General features: G+C 42.0%; 1 protein-coding gene across 5 annotated transcripts in view; it reads right to left on the bottom strand.

The window, feature by feature from the left end:
- BCAT1 (branched chain amino acid transaminase 1) overlaps positions 1-15478 on the bottom strand; it is a 647504-nt gene that overhangs the window by 18337 nt on the left and 613689 nt on the right. For all 5 annotated transcript variants that reach the window (XM_049783823.1, XM_049783821.1, XM_049783820.1 and 2 more), the window contains 4 exons: positions 15069-15179; positions 13329-13448; positions 5757-5920; positions 505-647 (listed from right to left, as the gene is read on the bottom strand). In XM_049783823.1, the coding sequence (XP_049639780.1) occupies positions 505-647; positions 5757-5920; positions 13329-13448; positions 15069-15179 (538 nt within the window). The remainder of the gene's footprint in view (positions 1-504; positions 648-5756; positions 5921-13328; positions 13449-15068; positions 15180-15478) is intronic.

Genomic DNA, 15478 nt, shown 5'->3' with positions numbered 1-15478 from the left:
GAATGACTACTACACTGTCCTCAGAGCTCTCTCCAAAGGCAAGGTACAGGAAAAGAATGTTAAGAAGATAGCAAAGAGGATAAGGCAGCTAATCTCCAAATGATGCAGATTGAAATTCCTGAAATTGGCATCTCAATAATAGACCCATCTAGAGCCAAAACCTTTATATAGTGTGTGAACTGAATTCATGTCTGCGTGGTCAACAAAAGCACTGTGGTCCTGTGCCACTTTCATTATTTTTCTAAGACTCAGTGCCTTTCCTCCCAGTCCCAATGAAAATATTAAAAATGGCAAAGAGGGATGTAGATATGGTACAATAGGTAAGGCCTGGCCAGCAGCTGACCAGGGTTCAATTCTGGCATCCCATAGGTCCCTGGAGTCCCTATAAGACTAATTCCTGAGTACAGAGCCAAGATTAAGTCCTGAGCACTGCCAGGTGTGACCTAAAGCCAGAAAACAAACAAACCAAACAAATAGCAAAAGGTTATATTCTGAGTGGATTACCTCCGTCTTCATTGATCCAGTAGAGAAAGAGATTCATGGTTCCAACCTCAGTGATCTGATTATCTTCTCCGTAAAGCCACAGGACCTGCTGGCACCCATTTTCTGCTGCTTCACATTGGGCATACAGAGATGATGCATAGTTCCTTTTACAAAAGAGAAGATATTAATGATGAAGATCCTGCGGTCATGAACACTATTTGGAAAGCAGTAATACAGAAACAGGGAGGAGCTGGAATCATAGTATAGTGGATAAGACATTTGCCTTGCAAATGGCCAATGCAGGTTCAATCTCTGGCACCTTATATTATCCCCAACGCTGTTCAATTCCATAATGCAGATCCCTGAGTTACACTGCCAGGTGTCACCAAAACAACAGCAGCAGCAACAAATTCAGAAGCACAAAGAAACATCCCCCTGAATGCCAACAGGTAAGTGATTTTAGACTCATTTTTATATCCAACTAACAAGTTCTGTGACCTGCTGAAGGTCTGGAAACTGCACACATAGACCCACCCTTACAACTGTCATCACACCAATGGCCCAGTTTCACTTTTCTACTAATCTCTGCAGAGACACCTAGCCACCAAACACTCCAGGTATGCTGGTTTTGTGGCTGACATCTCCAGGGTTGGTTTGGTGCCAGGATAGGTAATCTATTAACCTTCCTCAACCCACACCTCTATACCAGAAGTCCCAACTGCCACATCTATGAACCATCACTGTCTCTATTTAAGCTCATCAGCCCATCTCCACATATCTTCAAATTCCAGTAGTAAAACACCAAATTAGATGTGAACTTAAAAAGAAATTTACAAATTACAAATTTAAAAATTAAAAAGAAAAACAGAATGCTCAAATAGCAATAGCTTAGGACACTTGTAGACAATGTGACATAAGAACCCCATTGCAAAATAAGACAATTTTCACAAATTTTCTTTTAATACAGTTTTTTCAATAATTCTATTACCATTTAGTTGGACCAAGCAATATTAAGTAAATTATTCATACCTGCTAAAGGGCAGGCTCCCTGAAGGTTGGGAAACTGGTGACAAAGATGGAAGGAATGTTACATTGTTGGTGGGAATAGTGTAGCAATACTGCATGCCAGGGATAACTGTATTATGAGCAACTCTGTAAACCACAGTGTCTAAAATATATTGGATTTAGGGGCCGAAGAGATGGTGCAAGGGGTAGAGCATTTGCCTTACATGCGCTAACCTAGGACAAACCAAAGTTTGACCCCCCCCCAACATCCCATATGGTCCCCTAAGCCAGGAGCGATTTCTGAGAATATAGCCAGGATTAATCCCTGAGTATCAACAGGTGTGGCCCCCAAAAAGTAAAAAATAATATAAAATAAAATATATTGGATTTAAACAAAAAGAATTCTATATGAGCATGCCTAGCATGCTCTTGTGCTCCCTCTTGAATACATTTCCCTCTTTCTCTTCTCTCACATCTTTCTAAGCAATTTTATGCCATAAAAACTATCTTGATGCGAACAGAGCAATATAGCACAGCAGATAGGCTGCTGACCTTGCACAAGGATTGCCCAGGTCCAATCCTCGCCATCCTATGGTCCTCTGTGAGCCCAGGATTCCTGAGTACAGAGCACTGATAGGTGTGGCCCCAAAACAAACAAACAAACAAAAAGAACCTACAACCTACTTTGCTTCATTAAAAGTAAATAAATACAGATAGATCTAGACCCACCCAAAAAGCTGATTCCAAGCCATTTAAATTCATACCAGAATTATGACTAACATGATTATCAGAAATCTGGTCATGCTCCAGGACAGAGAGGTAGTATAATAGGAGATTGGGAATGTGTCAACAAAGGTGGAGAGAATGTTACACTGCTGGTGGGATTGGCAGTGGAATTTTGAATGCCAGAAATAACTGTGTTTATTTGTTATTTGTCACGACTCTGTAAACCAAGAAATGTAAATAAAGAAATTTAATAATTTAAAAAGAGAATGAATCCAGGAGTATGACTTGAGCACCACAAGGTGTGGCCTCAAAACAAAACAAAACAAAAAATCAAAAAAGTAAATTCTATTGCATATGAGTACAGTCAGTAAGATATTTGCTTTGCTTATAGCCAACCTGGGTTTGATCCTGTGCCTTGTATAATCTCCAGAATACTACCAGGAGTAATTCCTGAATGCAGAGGTAGATGTAATTCCTGAGAATTGCCAGGAGTGGCCCAAACATACACATGTACATGCGCATGCGTATGCGTATGCACATACACACACACATACACACACAAATTCCATTGTGTAAAATCCAACTCTTTGCTCCTAAAAGAATCTAGGAGAGGGGCCGGAGAGATAGCATGGAGGTAAGGTGTTTGCCTTTCATGCAGAAGGTCATCAGTTTGAATCCCGGCACCCATGTGGTCCCCTGAGCCTACCAGGAGCAATTTCTGAGCATAGAGCCAGGAGTAACCCCTGAGCGCTGCCGGGTGTGACCCAAAAACAAAAAAAAACAAAAACAAAAACAAAAAGTAAGAATCTAGGAGAGAAATGAGATTCTCCTAATTTTAATTACATCAGTTGAGCAGTTACTGCAAAGTTACTATCACCTTATTTCATTCCAGATGTGGGATAGATAAGCAAAGTTTCCACCACCTTCTTATTTCATTCCATAGGTGGGTTAGAGAGATAGTATAGAGATAAATGTGTCTTGTTTGCATGAGGCCAACTTGTTTGTCTTATTTGCATGGTGCCAATCCCTGGGAACTACACATGGTCCCCTGAGCATCACTATCTGTGATTTCAAGCACAGAGTGGGATGCATACTCTAATAAGCACAGGGCAGATGTGATCCAAACACCAAAACCAAAGAAAAGATTTTATTATATTTTTGGAGGACTTGCAGGAAGAGAGGGCTTAATTGTATGAGTGTTACTTGTGTTCTATTCATAGTTTATATTTTATTTGTTGGTGGGGCACCATCAGGATCTAGTCCTCAATACATGATCAGGGGACCATGTAGTGCTGGAGATTGAGCCTCAGCTTCCTCAGTGCAAAGCCGACAGTCCAGCCTTGAGAGTGATCTCCTAGTCCCAAGTCATGCTTTTAACTGCTGCAAACCACAAATAAAACCATATTCCCCAAAAGCCTTCAACAAATAAGCATGGTACAAGGTCCTTTAAATCAGCTCACTTAATTGTCACAAGTGGTTATTTTGTCAAGAAATAAATGAGAATAAAGAGATGTAACTTAGAACAATTAACATGACCAAAGCTATTAGGTTTTTTTAAGCTAGATCTTTCTGATTTCAGAAAGATCTTAAGTACAAAGTTAAGAGCACAAGAACAAAAGAGAAACTAGATGGAAGTGAAGAAGAGGGAAAAGGAGGGATAACGGTCCAGTGATAAGAAAAAAATGTAAAAAAAAAAAAGAAAAAAAGAAAAAAAAATGTGTCTTTCTCAGTGCCTCTCAATTTTACTTGACAATAGAAAATCCAGATGTTGGAGCTAGACAGATGGTACAGCATGTAAAGCAATTGCCTTGCTTGTAGCTAACCCAGGTTTGAGCCCCTTTTGGTTCTCCAAGCCTGCCAGGATCTATCCTTGAGCTTAGAACAAGGAGAAAGCACTAAGCATGACTGGGTTGTGGCCCCAAACAACAACAGCAACCCCAAAACCCAGGTGACTAGGCCAGAACACTATGGCATTGATGGTTTTAAATTCTCCAAACAGCACAGATGGAGCAGAGAACTTCTCAGAAGCCACTGAAGATGGGATTAAAGATTGTCCCTTTGCATACTGTCTTCGCTCTGAACATTTCTGCTTTTGTTTATGCAACATTCTCTCCTCTCTCCTTTCAAATCAATTTTCACCATTTACTACTACCTCAGTTTAATGGGTAGAACTATTACCAATTTTCTTTATGGATTTTACCTTTTAGAGAAGGTTTGGGCTTCAAGAAAAGGAGGTAAAATACTCAAGAATATAGGCCCAGTCGTCCCTTTTATTTCTCCTTCTGGGCCACCTTGAAGCAGTTTCATAAGGTCTCAGAATAAACCTGTATCACACTCCTTGAACAAAAGCCCCTGGTAGCATGAGGGTTAACTGTGTTGTAAAAGAAACCCCTTAATTTTCCACTTCATTCTCAGTGGTAGAGTGGTAATGTAGTCTGCAATAATGCATCCAAACAGCTTTTATAAGAAACAACTTCCTCACCACAACCCAAACCAAGTTTGCAAACTAAACTTGCAATTTCTCAATGCCTCCATGTTATCTTTCCTTAGACGGTAGGGGGCGCTAAACAGCAAGGCTTAATAGAAGCACAGGTTTGCGCTGAGCTCTTCAGACAAGATTTGCCTCTATGCAAGCTCATGACAGTTTACACCCAGCTGTGTCTGCAGGGGCAGAAGCACCTGCTCCCTGTTAAATCATCAGAGAGCGCAAACCAAAGGCCAACGCTCAGAAAGGAGTGCTGGGACCCTGCAAGAAAAGGGGACTGCTGGGCCCCAGGAGGCCTTTCGAACCCAGGGAGGGAAGGTAAATGCTGAGGCTGCCAGCAGATAACAGGACCAAGTTTCATCATCTTTCTTTTTTACTTCTTTAAAACCAAAAAAAAAAAAAAAGCAAACCAACAACAGAAGGGACCAAAGCCCGCTCTCCCACACTGGCTTGCAGGCCCAAACCCCCTGAATCTACATGCCCAGAAAGTGGCAGACTGGGGGGTCGCCACTCTCCCCTGCAGAGCTTACACTGTTTAATTACCCTAGATAGGACATTTTAACCTCTCGGCCAAGTTCACCTGAGACTGTTTACTACTTCTCAAATGTTCTTTTATTTCCAGCCAGCTACATATGGCCGAGAAGGGCCTCCAGGGCCCTTGTGTGCTGTGCTTTGGCCAGCTGGCAGCAGGTGCAATGACAAGCTGTGGCAATGAAGACTACACATCAGAAGCAGGCAAGTTCCCTGGCCTCTGGGCCAGGCCACAGTCCAGCCACCACTGTGACAATAGCCTGCAGCCCACACCAGGAACCTCCACTCTTCCCCCATTACCACAGAAACCAGATTATGCTCCTCTCTCAGAGAAAGCCACAGTGCCTTAACACCCATTACCATTACCCCGAGACCTTTCCAACTGAGCATGCAAACACCTATACATGCATGCACGTACACACCAATGGACATATGCACGCAGGACATATATGTACACACACGAACACACAAGGATACACACATGGCCGGGAACACGTGGGTGATGGAAGATGCTGCAAATACTCACCCTCCCATCTTGCAGTCGCCAGTGCCTCCTTTCCAGGCTCTGATATACTTTGGATTGGCCCATAGCGACACTGGATTAAAGGTTCCACTGGCAAAATAAGGTCCCACGGGGCTCAAGATGACAAAGATAAGGGCTTTGCTTGGCTTCTTGACCCCGAGAGAAGGCTGCAAGGAAGAGCATAGGCACCAGTTGACCATGGAGCAGATGTTGGTTTTGAGTTCTGCAGCCACAGTGGCCTGGAATCAGGGGGGCACCTTCCCCTGGTGCATTTGCCAAGGGGAATAGAGCAAAGAACTCAGGTTCAGAAGATTTGCTTTGGGTGTGCTAGAGGGAGGAATAGCAGTGAAGAGCCTGCTTCATTTTTTTTTAATTCTTTTTTTGAGGGGGGGCCACACCCGTTTGATGCTCAGGGGTTACTCCTGGCTAAGCGCTCAGAAATTGCCCATGGCTTGGGGGGACCATATGGTGTGCTGGGAGATCAAACCGCCGTCCTTCCTTGGCTAGCACTTGCAAGGCCAAGTGCTAGCGCCACCTCACCGGCCTCAGAGCCTACTTAATTTGATTTGATTTTTATTTCATTTCATTTATTTATTTGATTTCTTTGATTTGATTTAATTGATTTTATTCCAAGGTCAGTTTGAGTTCCACTTCTCTTCTGCTGCTTTGGGACAGGCTCCAGCAGGTGGCAGGAAGGACAGAAACCCCAGAACATAAGAGATACCAACCCTAAGTGCACCGCCTGCATTGATCCAGAGAAGAAGAGTGGAGAAACTCTTAGAGAAAGTGGAGATGGAAAGTTCTCATAAGACCTGACCCAGAGCACTAGAAAAGCTGAATTAGCAGACATCACCTATTCCTGCATGAAAACAAGTAGTGAGAGGAGTAATGGATGCTACTAAGAATTGAGGTGGTAGAGCAGCTGGCCAACAACAAGCAGCCTGGACTATACATGCAGGGCAAAGCAGCACCAGGGAGCAACAAGCCTGGGATGCTGTAATCTGCTAACCAACACAATGTAGAATGTCCCTGTGCCCACATCAGCAGAGCCTGTACAGATGGAGGGAGTCAACCATGGAAAGAATGAGTAAGTAATGGAAGGCAGTTGGTCAGGCTGAGTTGGAAACCTGTGGTATTGTTCAGGAAATGGTCTGAAAGTGGACATGGGGTGCTTTCTTTGAATCTGAACTAGACCTTTCCCCTTTCATCTCTCCTCCAAGTTTCATACTGCTGTTTGCAAGTTCTGGGTGACACAGCCAAGAGGTATGTGGATAGAAAGGGACTGACCACACCACCAGACGTTCCAATAAGTACTGGATGAGGCAGGGGGACTACCATGCATAAGGCCATGGCCACAAGCAGCTACTTGTCCACCTACCTCTATAGGCCACCTCGGTCTCATCTCTCTAACCTCACTGTCATGTCAGGCATCTCCAAATAATACACCAATTTCTTTTTCTTCCCAGAGTTGATAAACATTGCTTTGTTCTTCTTTGCACTTTTATTTTAACCTATCTGCTCAGTAGATACAAAGATATGTTCATTGCTGCTTTGAAAATTACCATTGTAAATTTTTGTTTGTTTGTTTGATATCCATATCTAGTGATGTTCAGGACTTGCTCTGATTGAGTCCCCTTGTGGGTCTTGGGACCATACTGGATGCCAGGGATCAAACCCAGGTTGAGTACATTAAGGGAAAGCACCTTAACCCACTGTACACTGCTCTGACCATAAGATGGTAACATTTAATAAACTCTTTTAGTGACAAAATCAGAGACACTTTTCAAAATAATTTAGGAATACAATACATAGGACATAGTAGAATTATGAAGACTATGTCCCAAACAGGTAACACTCTAATTGAAGAGCATAATTTGAAGAGTAAGCCTGAACTTACTAAACTAGGATCATGTACTTTTTGTAACATTCATTATGGCAAAACATATACAATATCTTATTACCAATGAGATATTTTTATAAAGTCAATTTTATTTTATTGATCTCTTTCTCTGATAGATAAAAAAATTCATTTATTCCATTAAGTGGCAATATATATAGAGAGAGCGCACTGGTGGAAAAGGAAAGGTGGGAGGAGTCTTCAAAAGCCTGTAAGTGATCCATTCATCCCTACTAAGCAGGGAAAAGTGGGGTTTTTTTTTAATGAGAGAAAATGAGTGTATATGTGCTAACATCTGCTATCTGAAACTGAAGCAACTAATATATTAATTCTGATTTTACAAACATGCCAGGCACTGGTGCTGTTTGTGAGAGGATCACCTGTATCCTCAAAGAGTTTTTGACTACTTGTCTCCTTGTGAGAGCAGCTTTATGACTGTAAAAAGAGGTATACACTGCCAAGAGGAAGAATAATAACATGTAGCCCATGTAACTCAGAGCTAGAAGTTCAGAACCATTTTCTGTCCTTGTCTTAACTTTCCTGTCTATTCTGCAAAGCAGCAGGGTAAGGAGCTAGAATGAGAAACAATTCTCTCTTCAGCCCTGCAAAGCAATAGTGATAGAGAAGGGGCAAAGAAGAAGAAAAAGAGAAGAGAAGAAAGAGAGAGAGAGCTTTGTCACACCAAGGATGGACATTCACAACAGCAGCCACCAGATCAAAACATGCATAAATCAAAGGACAATTCCTTGGCTTGTAGCCAGAGGGGTAGAAAAGATGAGAGTGAGATGAAGGGAGAGAACAAACAGAACAGATATTCAAATGCCTGAGAGCACCTAACAGGTACAGAGAGGTACAGCATTCTAATATTTAGCAACAGAAAATAGGGGCCGGAGAGATAGCATGGAGGTAAGGTGTTTGCCATGCATGCAAAAGGATGGTGTTTTGAATCCCGGCATCCCATATGGTCCCCCTAGTCTGCCAGAAACGATTTCTGAGCATAGAGCCAGGAGAGACCCCTGGGCGCTGCTGGATGTGACCCAAAAACAAAACAAAACAAAGCAACAGATAATATTGCCAGGTCTTTATGCATTCATATATATCAGACAATTGCAGGAAATAGAGTTGTGGATCTAACAGCTAGTGTTTGAGCCTGTTTCAATTCTCTCTTCCATGCAAAGGAGAAAGTTGTTAAGACCCAGAAGTATTAAGGCCATGATAAAAGGAGATTCTTTTCTCAGTGACTATAGGTCAAATTCTATGTGTAACATTAAGATACTCAAGGTAGGGGCCGGACGGTGGCGCTGGAGGTAAGGTGCCTGCCTTGCCTGCGCTAGCCTAGGACGGACCGCGGTTCGATCCCCGGCGTCCCATATGGTCCCCCAAGAAGCCAGGAGCAACTTCTGAGCGCATAGCCAGGAGTAACCCCTGAGCGTCAGAGGGTGTGGCCCAAAAACCAAAAAAAAAAAAAAAAAAAAGATATTCAAGGTAGGGAGGGGGCAGAGAGATAGCACAGCAGTAGGGCCTTGCACGCGGCCAACCCAGGAGGGACGGTGGTTCAAATCCTGAAATCCCATATGGCTCCCCAAGCCTACCAGGAGCAATCTGAGCACAAAGCCAGGCAATTTCTGAGTCTAGAGCCAGGATTAACCCTTGAGCACTGCTGGGTATGGCCCCAAAAACAAAAGAAAAAAAAATAGCACCAAAATAAATAATTACTTGTGCATGTATGCTTGTCTGTGGTTCTACTGGCACAGACTGGAAGTGATGAGTAACAAATGGTTTAGCATTGGCACAGCCCAACTGCTCTGGAAGAAGTATTGTTGGGTAAACAGCCTTGAGCCTGACAGTCACCTTTACTTCTGTGATGAGTATAAAATATGGGAAAAGATTATGTGTCCACACCCTATATTAAAGTATTTCATATTCTATCTTAAACTCTATTAATCTAATATTTCAAATATTCAATCAGTATTTCCAAACACTCCAACTTTAAGTTTATTTTTAAACTTAAAACTCTAAATTTAAGTTTTTAATCATCTCTAAATTAGTTTAAGGAGAGAGGGAACAAAATGATGTTAAAAATGTTGTTTCACAACCAAGATGCCCTTCAACAAATGAATGGCTAAAGAAACTATGATATATGTACATAGTGTGTTGCAAGTCAGCCCCTGAAGAGGCTGACTGACAGAGGGATGGAGAATGAGGTCTTTCCCCTCCAGCTTGGAGCACGCATCTGCCACCCTGTTCAGCCAGTAGTTCTGAGGTGAAGCGGCGGGTAAACAGCTCGCAGACAGTCAGGCTTGTGGAAATATTAGCTTTATTCAGTGGACAAGACTGAAGTCCAAAGCCTCAGCATCAGTTCCAGCCAAAAGCCCCTCGCCTTCCACAGACCCTTGTTTTTTTGTTTTTTGTTTTGTTTTGTTTTGTTGTTGTTTTGGTTTTTGGGTCACACCCGGCAGTGCTCAGGGGTTACTCCTGGCTTCATGCTCAGAAATTGCTCCTGGCAGGCACGGGGAACCATATGGGACGCCGAATCCGGATGACCTTCTGCATGAAAGGCAAACACCTTACCTCCTTGCTATCACTCCGGCCCCCAGACCCTTGTTTTTATCCCCCAGAATCAGGTACCACCCAATGGTGGGATCAGATACCACCCTAGGGTGGGGGCAGAATGCCAGGTCACACCCTAGGGTAGGGCACAATCACAATCAGGGTAGGGTCAGTAACATAATAATCCCATAAAAGGTTTACATACAGCTGGAGAGATAGCACAGCTTGCAAACAGCCGATCCAGGACCAAAGGTGTTTGGTTCGAATCCCAGTGTCCCATATGGTCCCCCGTGCCTGCCAGGAGCTATTTCTGAGCAGACAGCCAGGAGTGACCCCTGAGCACCAACGGGTGTGGTCCAAAAACCAAAAAAAAAAAAAAAAAAAAGGTTTACATACACAACAATAGTGAAATATTATACAGCTGTCAGGGAAAATGAAGTCATGAAATTTTCCTAAACATAGATGTACATGGAATCTAGTATGCTGAGTGAAATAAGTCAGAAGGAGAGAGACAAAAACAGTATAGTCTCTATTTTCTATGGATTTTAAGAAAAATAAATAAAAGACATTATTGGAATAATGCCCAGAGACAATAGAAATAAGGACTGGAAGGACTGGCTCACAATATGAAACTCATCACAAAGAGTGGTAAGTGCAGTTGGAGAAATAACTACATTAACAACTATGGTGACATTGTCAATGAGTGAGAGAAGTAGAATGCCTGTCTCAAATGCAGGTGGGGATGGGGTGAAGGAGGGAGATTGGGGACATGGGTGTTGAGAATGTTGCACTGGTGAAGGGGGGTGTTCTTTTTATAACTGAAACCCAACTAACAATCATGTTTGTAATCAAGGTGCTTAAGTTAAAAATAAATAAATATGTTGTTTTAATACGGCAAAATTTTGGTTAATAAAATCATTTCGCAGTTTCATTTTCATACCTTGCAGTGCCAGGGATTGAAACCAGGGTTCCGACATGCAAAGTACAAGCTCCAGCTCTTTTTTTTTTTTCTTTTTTTGGTTTTTGGGTCACACCCAGCTGTGCTCAGGGGTTACTCCTAGCTATCTGCTCAGAAATAGCCCCTGGCAGGCACAGGGGACCACATGGGGGGATTCGAACCAATCACCTTAGGTCCTGGATTGGCTGCTTGCAAGGCAAATGAGCTGTGTTATCTCTCTGGCCCCAAGCTCCAGCTCTTTAAGTCACCTCTTCTGTCTTCATTTAAACTCTTAAAAGGATTTTTGTATTAATGTTTAATGTCATTTAGTGCAAATCTTACAAAATTATTTTTTCAGATTTCTACCTACTAGTTACCTGACACTACTTATTAGCACTCAATATTCATTGGTTCTATATTAATACATAAGTTTAAGCATGCTCCCCTAAAGATTTTGGCTTATTCTAATATTAAATATAAAATCTGTTTAGTAACAGTTTCCATTATTAAAAAAAAGTGAAGATTTGTGCAAAAACACTGGCACATAGGTATCACCCATGTAATTCATTAGAAATAAAGGGTCAGTCTATTAGAAACCATGGAAGGAGGAAGAGAGCACCTTTTGCAAATATAATAAAATTCAAAAGTGGTATCAGAGCCATCCTAATTACATGGCAATTACATGGCAGCTACAAAATAGTACTGCATGCAAGAAGTAATAATTTATTGTAGACTGCCTTATCATGGCCTATGAACATGGGACAACACCCTGCCCTGAGAAGAAGTAAAGCTTTTAATGACAAAAATCTTTCTACCTTGGTGCTAGCTTGCTAGGAGAGAAGCGAGCATAAGAGGATGTTCAGTATTTATCTGATTCCTTCCCAAGAGTAGGCAGCTATTCTCTGAAATTCAATGGTATATGTATGTGTCTAGGCTGGGACTTGACACAAATATGTCCATTGTAGAAAACTAAATATTTCATACGGATAAGTAAAAACATGTGATCAAGGAGCTGGTTTTATGCATGAAGAATTTACCATAACTTGGGGATGAAACGATATTAGAGTGAAGGGTGAGTGCCTTGCACTAGGCCCCATAAGGTCCTCCAAATGCCACCAATAGAAATCACTGAGCTTTGAGCCAGAAGCCCTGAGCACAGCAGGGTGTGGCTCCAAAACAAAACAAAACTAAATTACCTTGAAAAGTTGGTTCCTTCAAAAATAAAAAATCATCTCCAGGATCTAAGAAACACTAGGTCAATTTATCTCCCTATAAAATATAAAATAAATAGCCAAAAACAGAGAAATAAATAGCTAGATTTAAAACAAAAGCATGTGTCTTCTATTCCTCAAGATCTCCTATGTCCCAGCTCCTTTACTTGCACTCACAGTCAAATCAAATCCGTCACTGATTACTCTTCCATACCACCCACCCTCCACAGCCTCCAGAAGTGCTGCAGGCAAAAGAAGGAGTGGATATGGGGCACTTGCCCACACCTTCAGCCTCAGGCCAGCAGGAAGAGACACCTTCTTCCATAGCCCAACATCTCCAGGAGAGTTAACACTCTTTGTAAACCTAGACCTTGAGCTCCCAATGTTCATTCTCCACATTTTTCTCTGAAGAAACAATTCATCTCTTCCACTCCCTTCCAGATAGCACCAAATGAAATGTAACACACACACACACACACACACACACACACACACAAGCTTGAAAACCATCAGTATGGACACTTGAGGGAAGGGTTTGGAGAAATAGGGAGAGGCAGCTCTAATCTTTCAGTGAATCCTTGACCTTTGCCTATGGGATATTTTTGAGGCACAAGAAGATCTAAATTGTTGAGATAGAAGCTATCAGATCCATAGAGCCTAAAAGATACAATCCTGAAAGAAATGTGTGCTGACCACTGATCTGGAGAATGAGAAGTCACTAGGATGCTATGCACTGGGCATTGGTAAAGCCAAGTTTCAGGGACAGAGAGATCAAACAGCAAGGAAGGCTTAAGCATGGCCTAATTGGATTCAATCCTTGGTACGGTCCCCTGAGCACTGCCAGGTGTTACTCCTGAGCTCTGAGCCAGAAACAAGCCCTGAACACCACTAGGTGTGACCCAAAATCAAGAAAACAAAACCAGAAAAGATAAAAATGGTAACACGCCCACCAGATTTCTCCCAATAAAATAAGCTTTCACCTCCGTTCCAATGAACGTTGGGCGGATGTACAGACTTGCAGACGTTGAATGTGGGACCCAATCTTGTTCTAGTTTGACAAGTTGTTTAATGCATTCTAGAAGCTCTTCCTGATCAAAACCCTAGAAGAAAGAAAACAACACATAGTATTTTCCCCACTGGAACCATAGAAATGACCTTAAAGTAGACTTTAGACTACTCTTTAAGGTCTTAATAAAGCCCCCCCCCCAATGTTCTCCAGTGGCACTTTCACTCAAATTATGATGAAATGACAGATTATTCACATGGGGAAGCATGTTGCATCTCTGATTTTTACCAAATCCACATTATTAACTAAAGTTGGTCGGACACTTAAATGTAGGAAAACTCTAACACTGAACTGGAAAGAGAGTAAGAAGTTAAGGCACTTGCTAATACAAAGTCAAACCAGTTTGACCCTCACTACCACAAATGGTAGCCCTGAAGAACACCAGAGTGATATCTGAGCAAAATGACCATGTTAAGCCCTGAACACCACTGAGTGTGATTCAAAAACTAAAAATAAAACAAAAGCCCTCTTAAAAAAAAAAAAAAAACCAGCTAGTTTTAAAATATAATCAAATTTATATTTAATTATAATCCAAGAAGAAAATGAACAAAAAGTATAACTGAGAGCAGTTTCCTAGATGAGATAGGGACCAATACAAGACAAGCTGTCTGTACGCACATGGCAGGGCAGAGAAACTGCCTTTAAAAAAACATGGGGGGGGGGCCTGGGGGATGGGTAAAAAAAAAAAACAAAAAAAAAAACATGGGGGGTTCAGCCTTGGGAGTCAGGAGTCCCCAAAGCATGAGCTTAAGGCAGTGGCTCAGCATTTCTTGACCTTCAGGATCCCTCACAGCAGTCCCTTTCCCAAGGTCATCGCCAGGGGAACCTGCTTGGCTCTCTACTTCTGCTGTCTGAGACTCCATTGACTTCCATTGAGTGAAAGAAAACTTACCGTATTTTCCGGCATCTAAGATGACCCCCTGATTTTACAGTTAAGACATAGGTTTAGGTCTATATTTGCTGTATAAGACAGAATGTTCCTGTGCTGCAACTGTATCTTCCACAGTGAGCCAATCACAACAAGCGAAGGTTCAAAGGTTATATTGTAATAGACGTCCTCTCTGACTCTGGCCAATCTAAGCAGGCTTTTTAGTGTAGATTCCGGTACAGAACACTGTATAATTTGCATGCATAAAAAGCCTGCTTGGATTGGCTGAGTTAGAAAGGCGGTCTGAGCAGCCTGGCAGTGATTGGTGCAGGATCGAGTTGGAAAATTCGTTTTGTGGCAATATTCAGACAGTTTTCGTTTAGCGGCATATTGAAACATTTTTCGGGATATACTCAGCGTATAAGACGACCCCAATTTTCGGTTGACTTTTTTTTTTTTGTCTCAAAAGTTTCTTATACGCGGAAAATACGGTAGCACTGAGAACTCTGCACTTTCCTGCAAGGAGGGGAGGAGCTTGGGGCAGTTGGTGGCGGGAAGTTGATGACAATAGTGGGATTGGTATTAAAACATTATATGCCTGAAAATTTATTGTCAATAACCTTATAAATCAAGGTGTCTACAAAAAGAAAGAATATTGGTTATTGGCAAATCACTGATATGCAGTGAGCAATGATCGATTTTAATTGGAAAATGTTGTGCCTAACAGTGAACTCACAGTTAGTTACAAGAGAAACATGAAACTTCAGCATGGATGGACAGACATACCGGCAAAGTGGCCCTCCTGGCTGATCGGTGCATTCTGTCCATGTTGAGCTTTGGCCGAAACAGTCGGATTTTATTATCTACTCCTCGAAATGCCTTCAATCCTTCAAATAACTGAAGATAAAAGAAAAATAAAACTTCAGATCAACCAAATGAAGAACACCCCGTATTCAGCCAATTGACAAATTTCCCCAGCACATCTGAGTGCTGCCACTGCAGTTGAGCTAGAAAAAGCCAAGAGCTGGTCAGAGTGACAGGGAACTTTAAAAAGTGAAAGACATGATACCCCTCAGTAGCATTATTGCAGACTATAGTGTCTAAAGGTGGGGGAGAAAGAGGAAGAGGAGGAAAAAGAGAAAGAGAAGAAGAAAGCATTTGCATTGTATGATTGAAACTCAACCAGGAACAACTTT

Source organism: Suncus etruscus, chromosome 11, assembly GCF_024139225.1.
Source record: "Suncus etruscus isolate mSunEtr1 chromosome 11, mSunEtr1.pri.cur, whole genome shotgun sequence".
In the NCBI taxonomy this organism is placed as follows: Eukaryota; Metazoa; Chordata; class Mammalia; order Eulipotyphla; family Soricidae; genus Suncus; species Suncus etruscus.
This window is presented reverse-complemented; position numbering and strand designations above follow the sequence as displayed.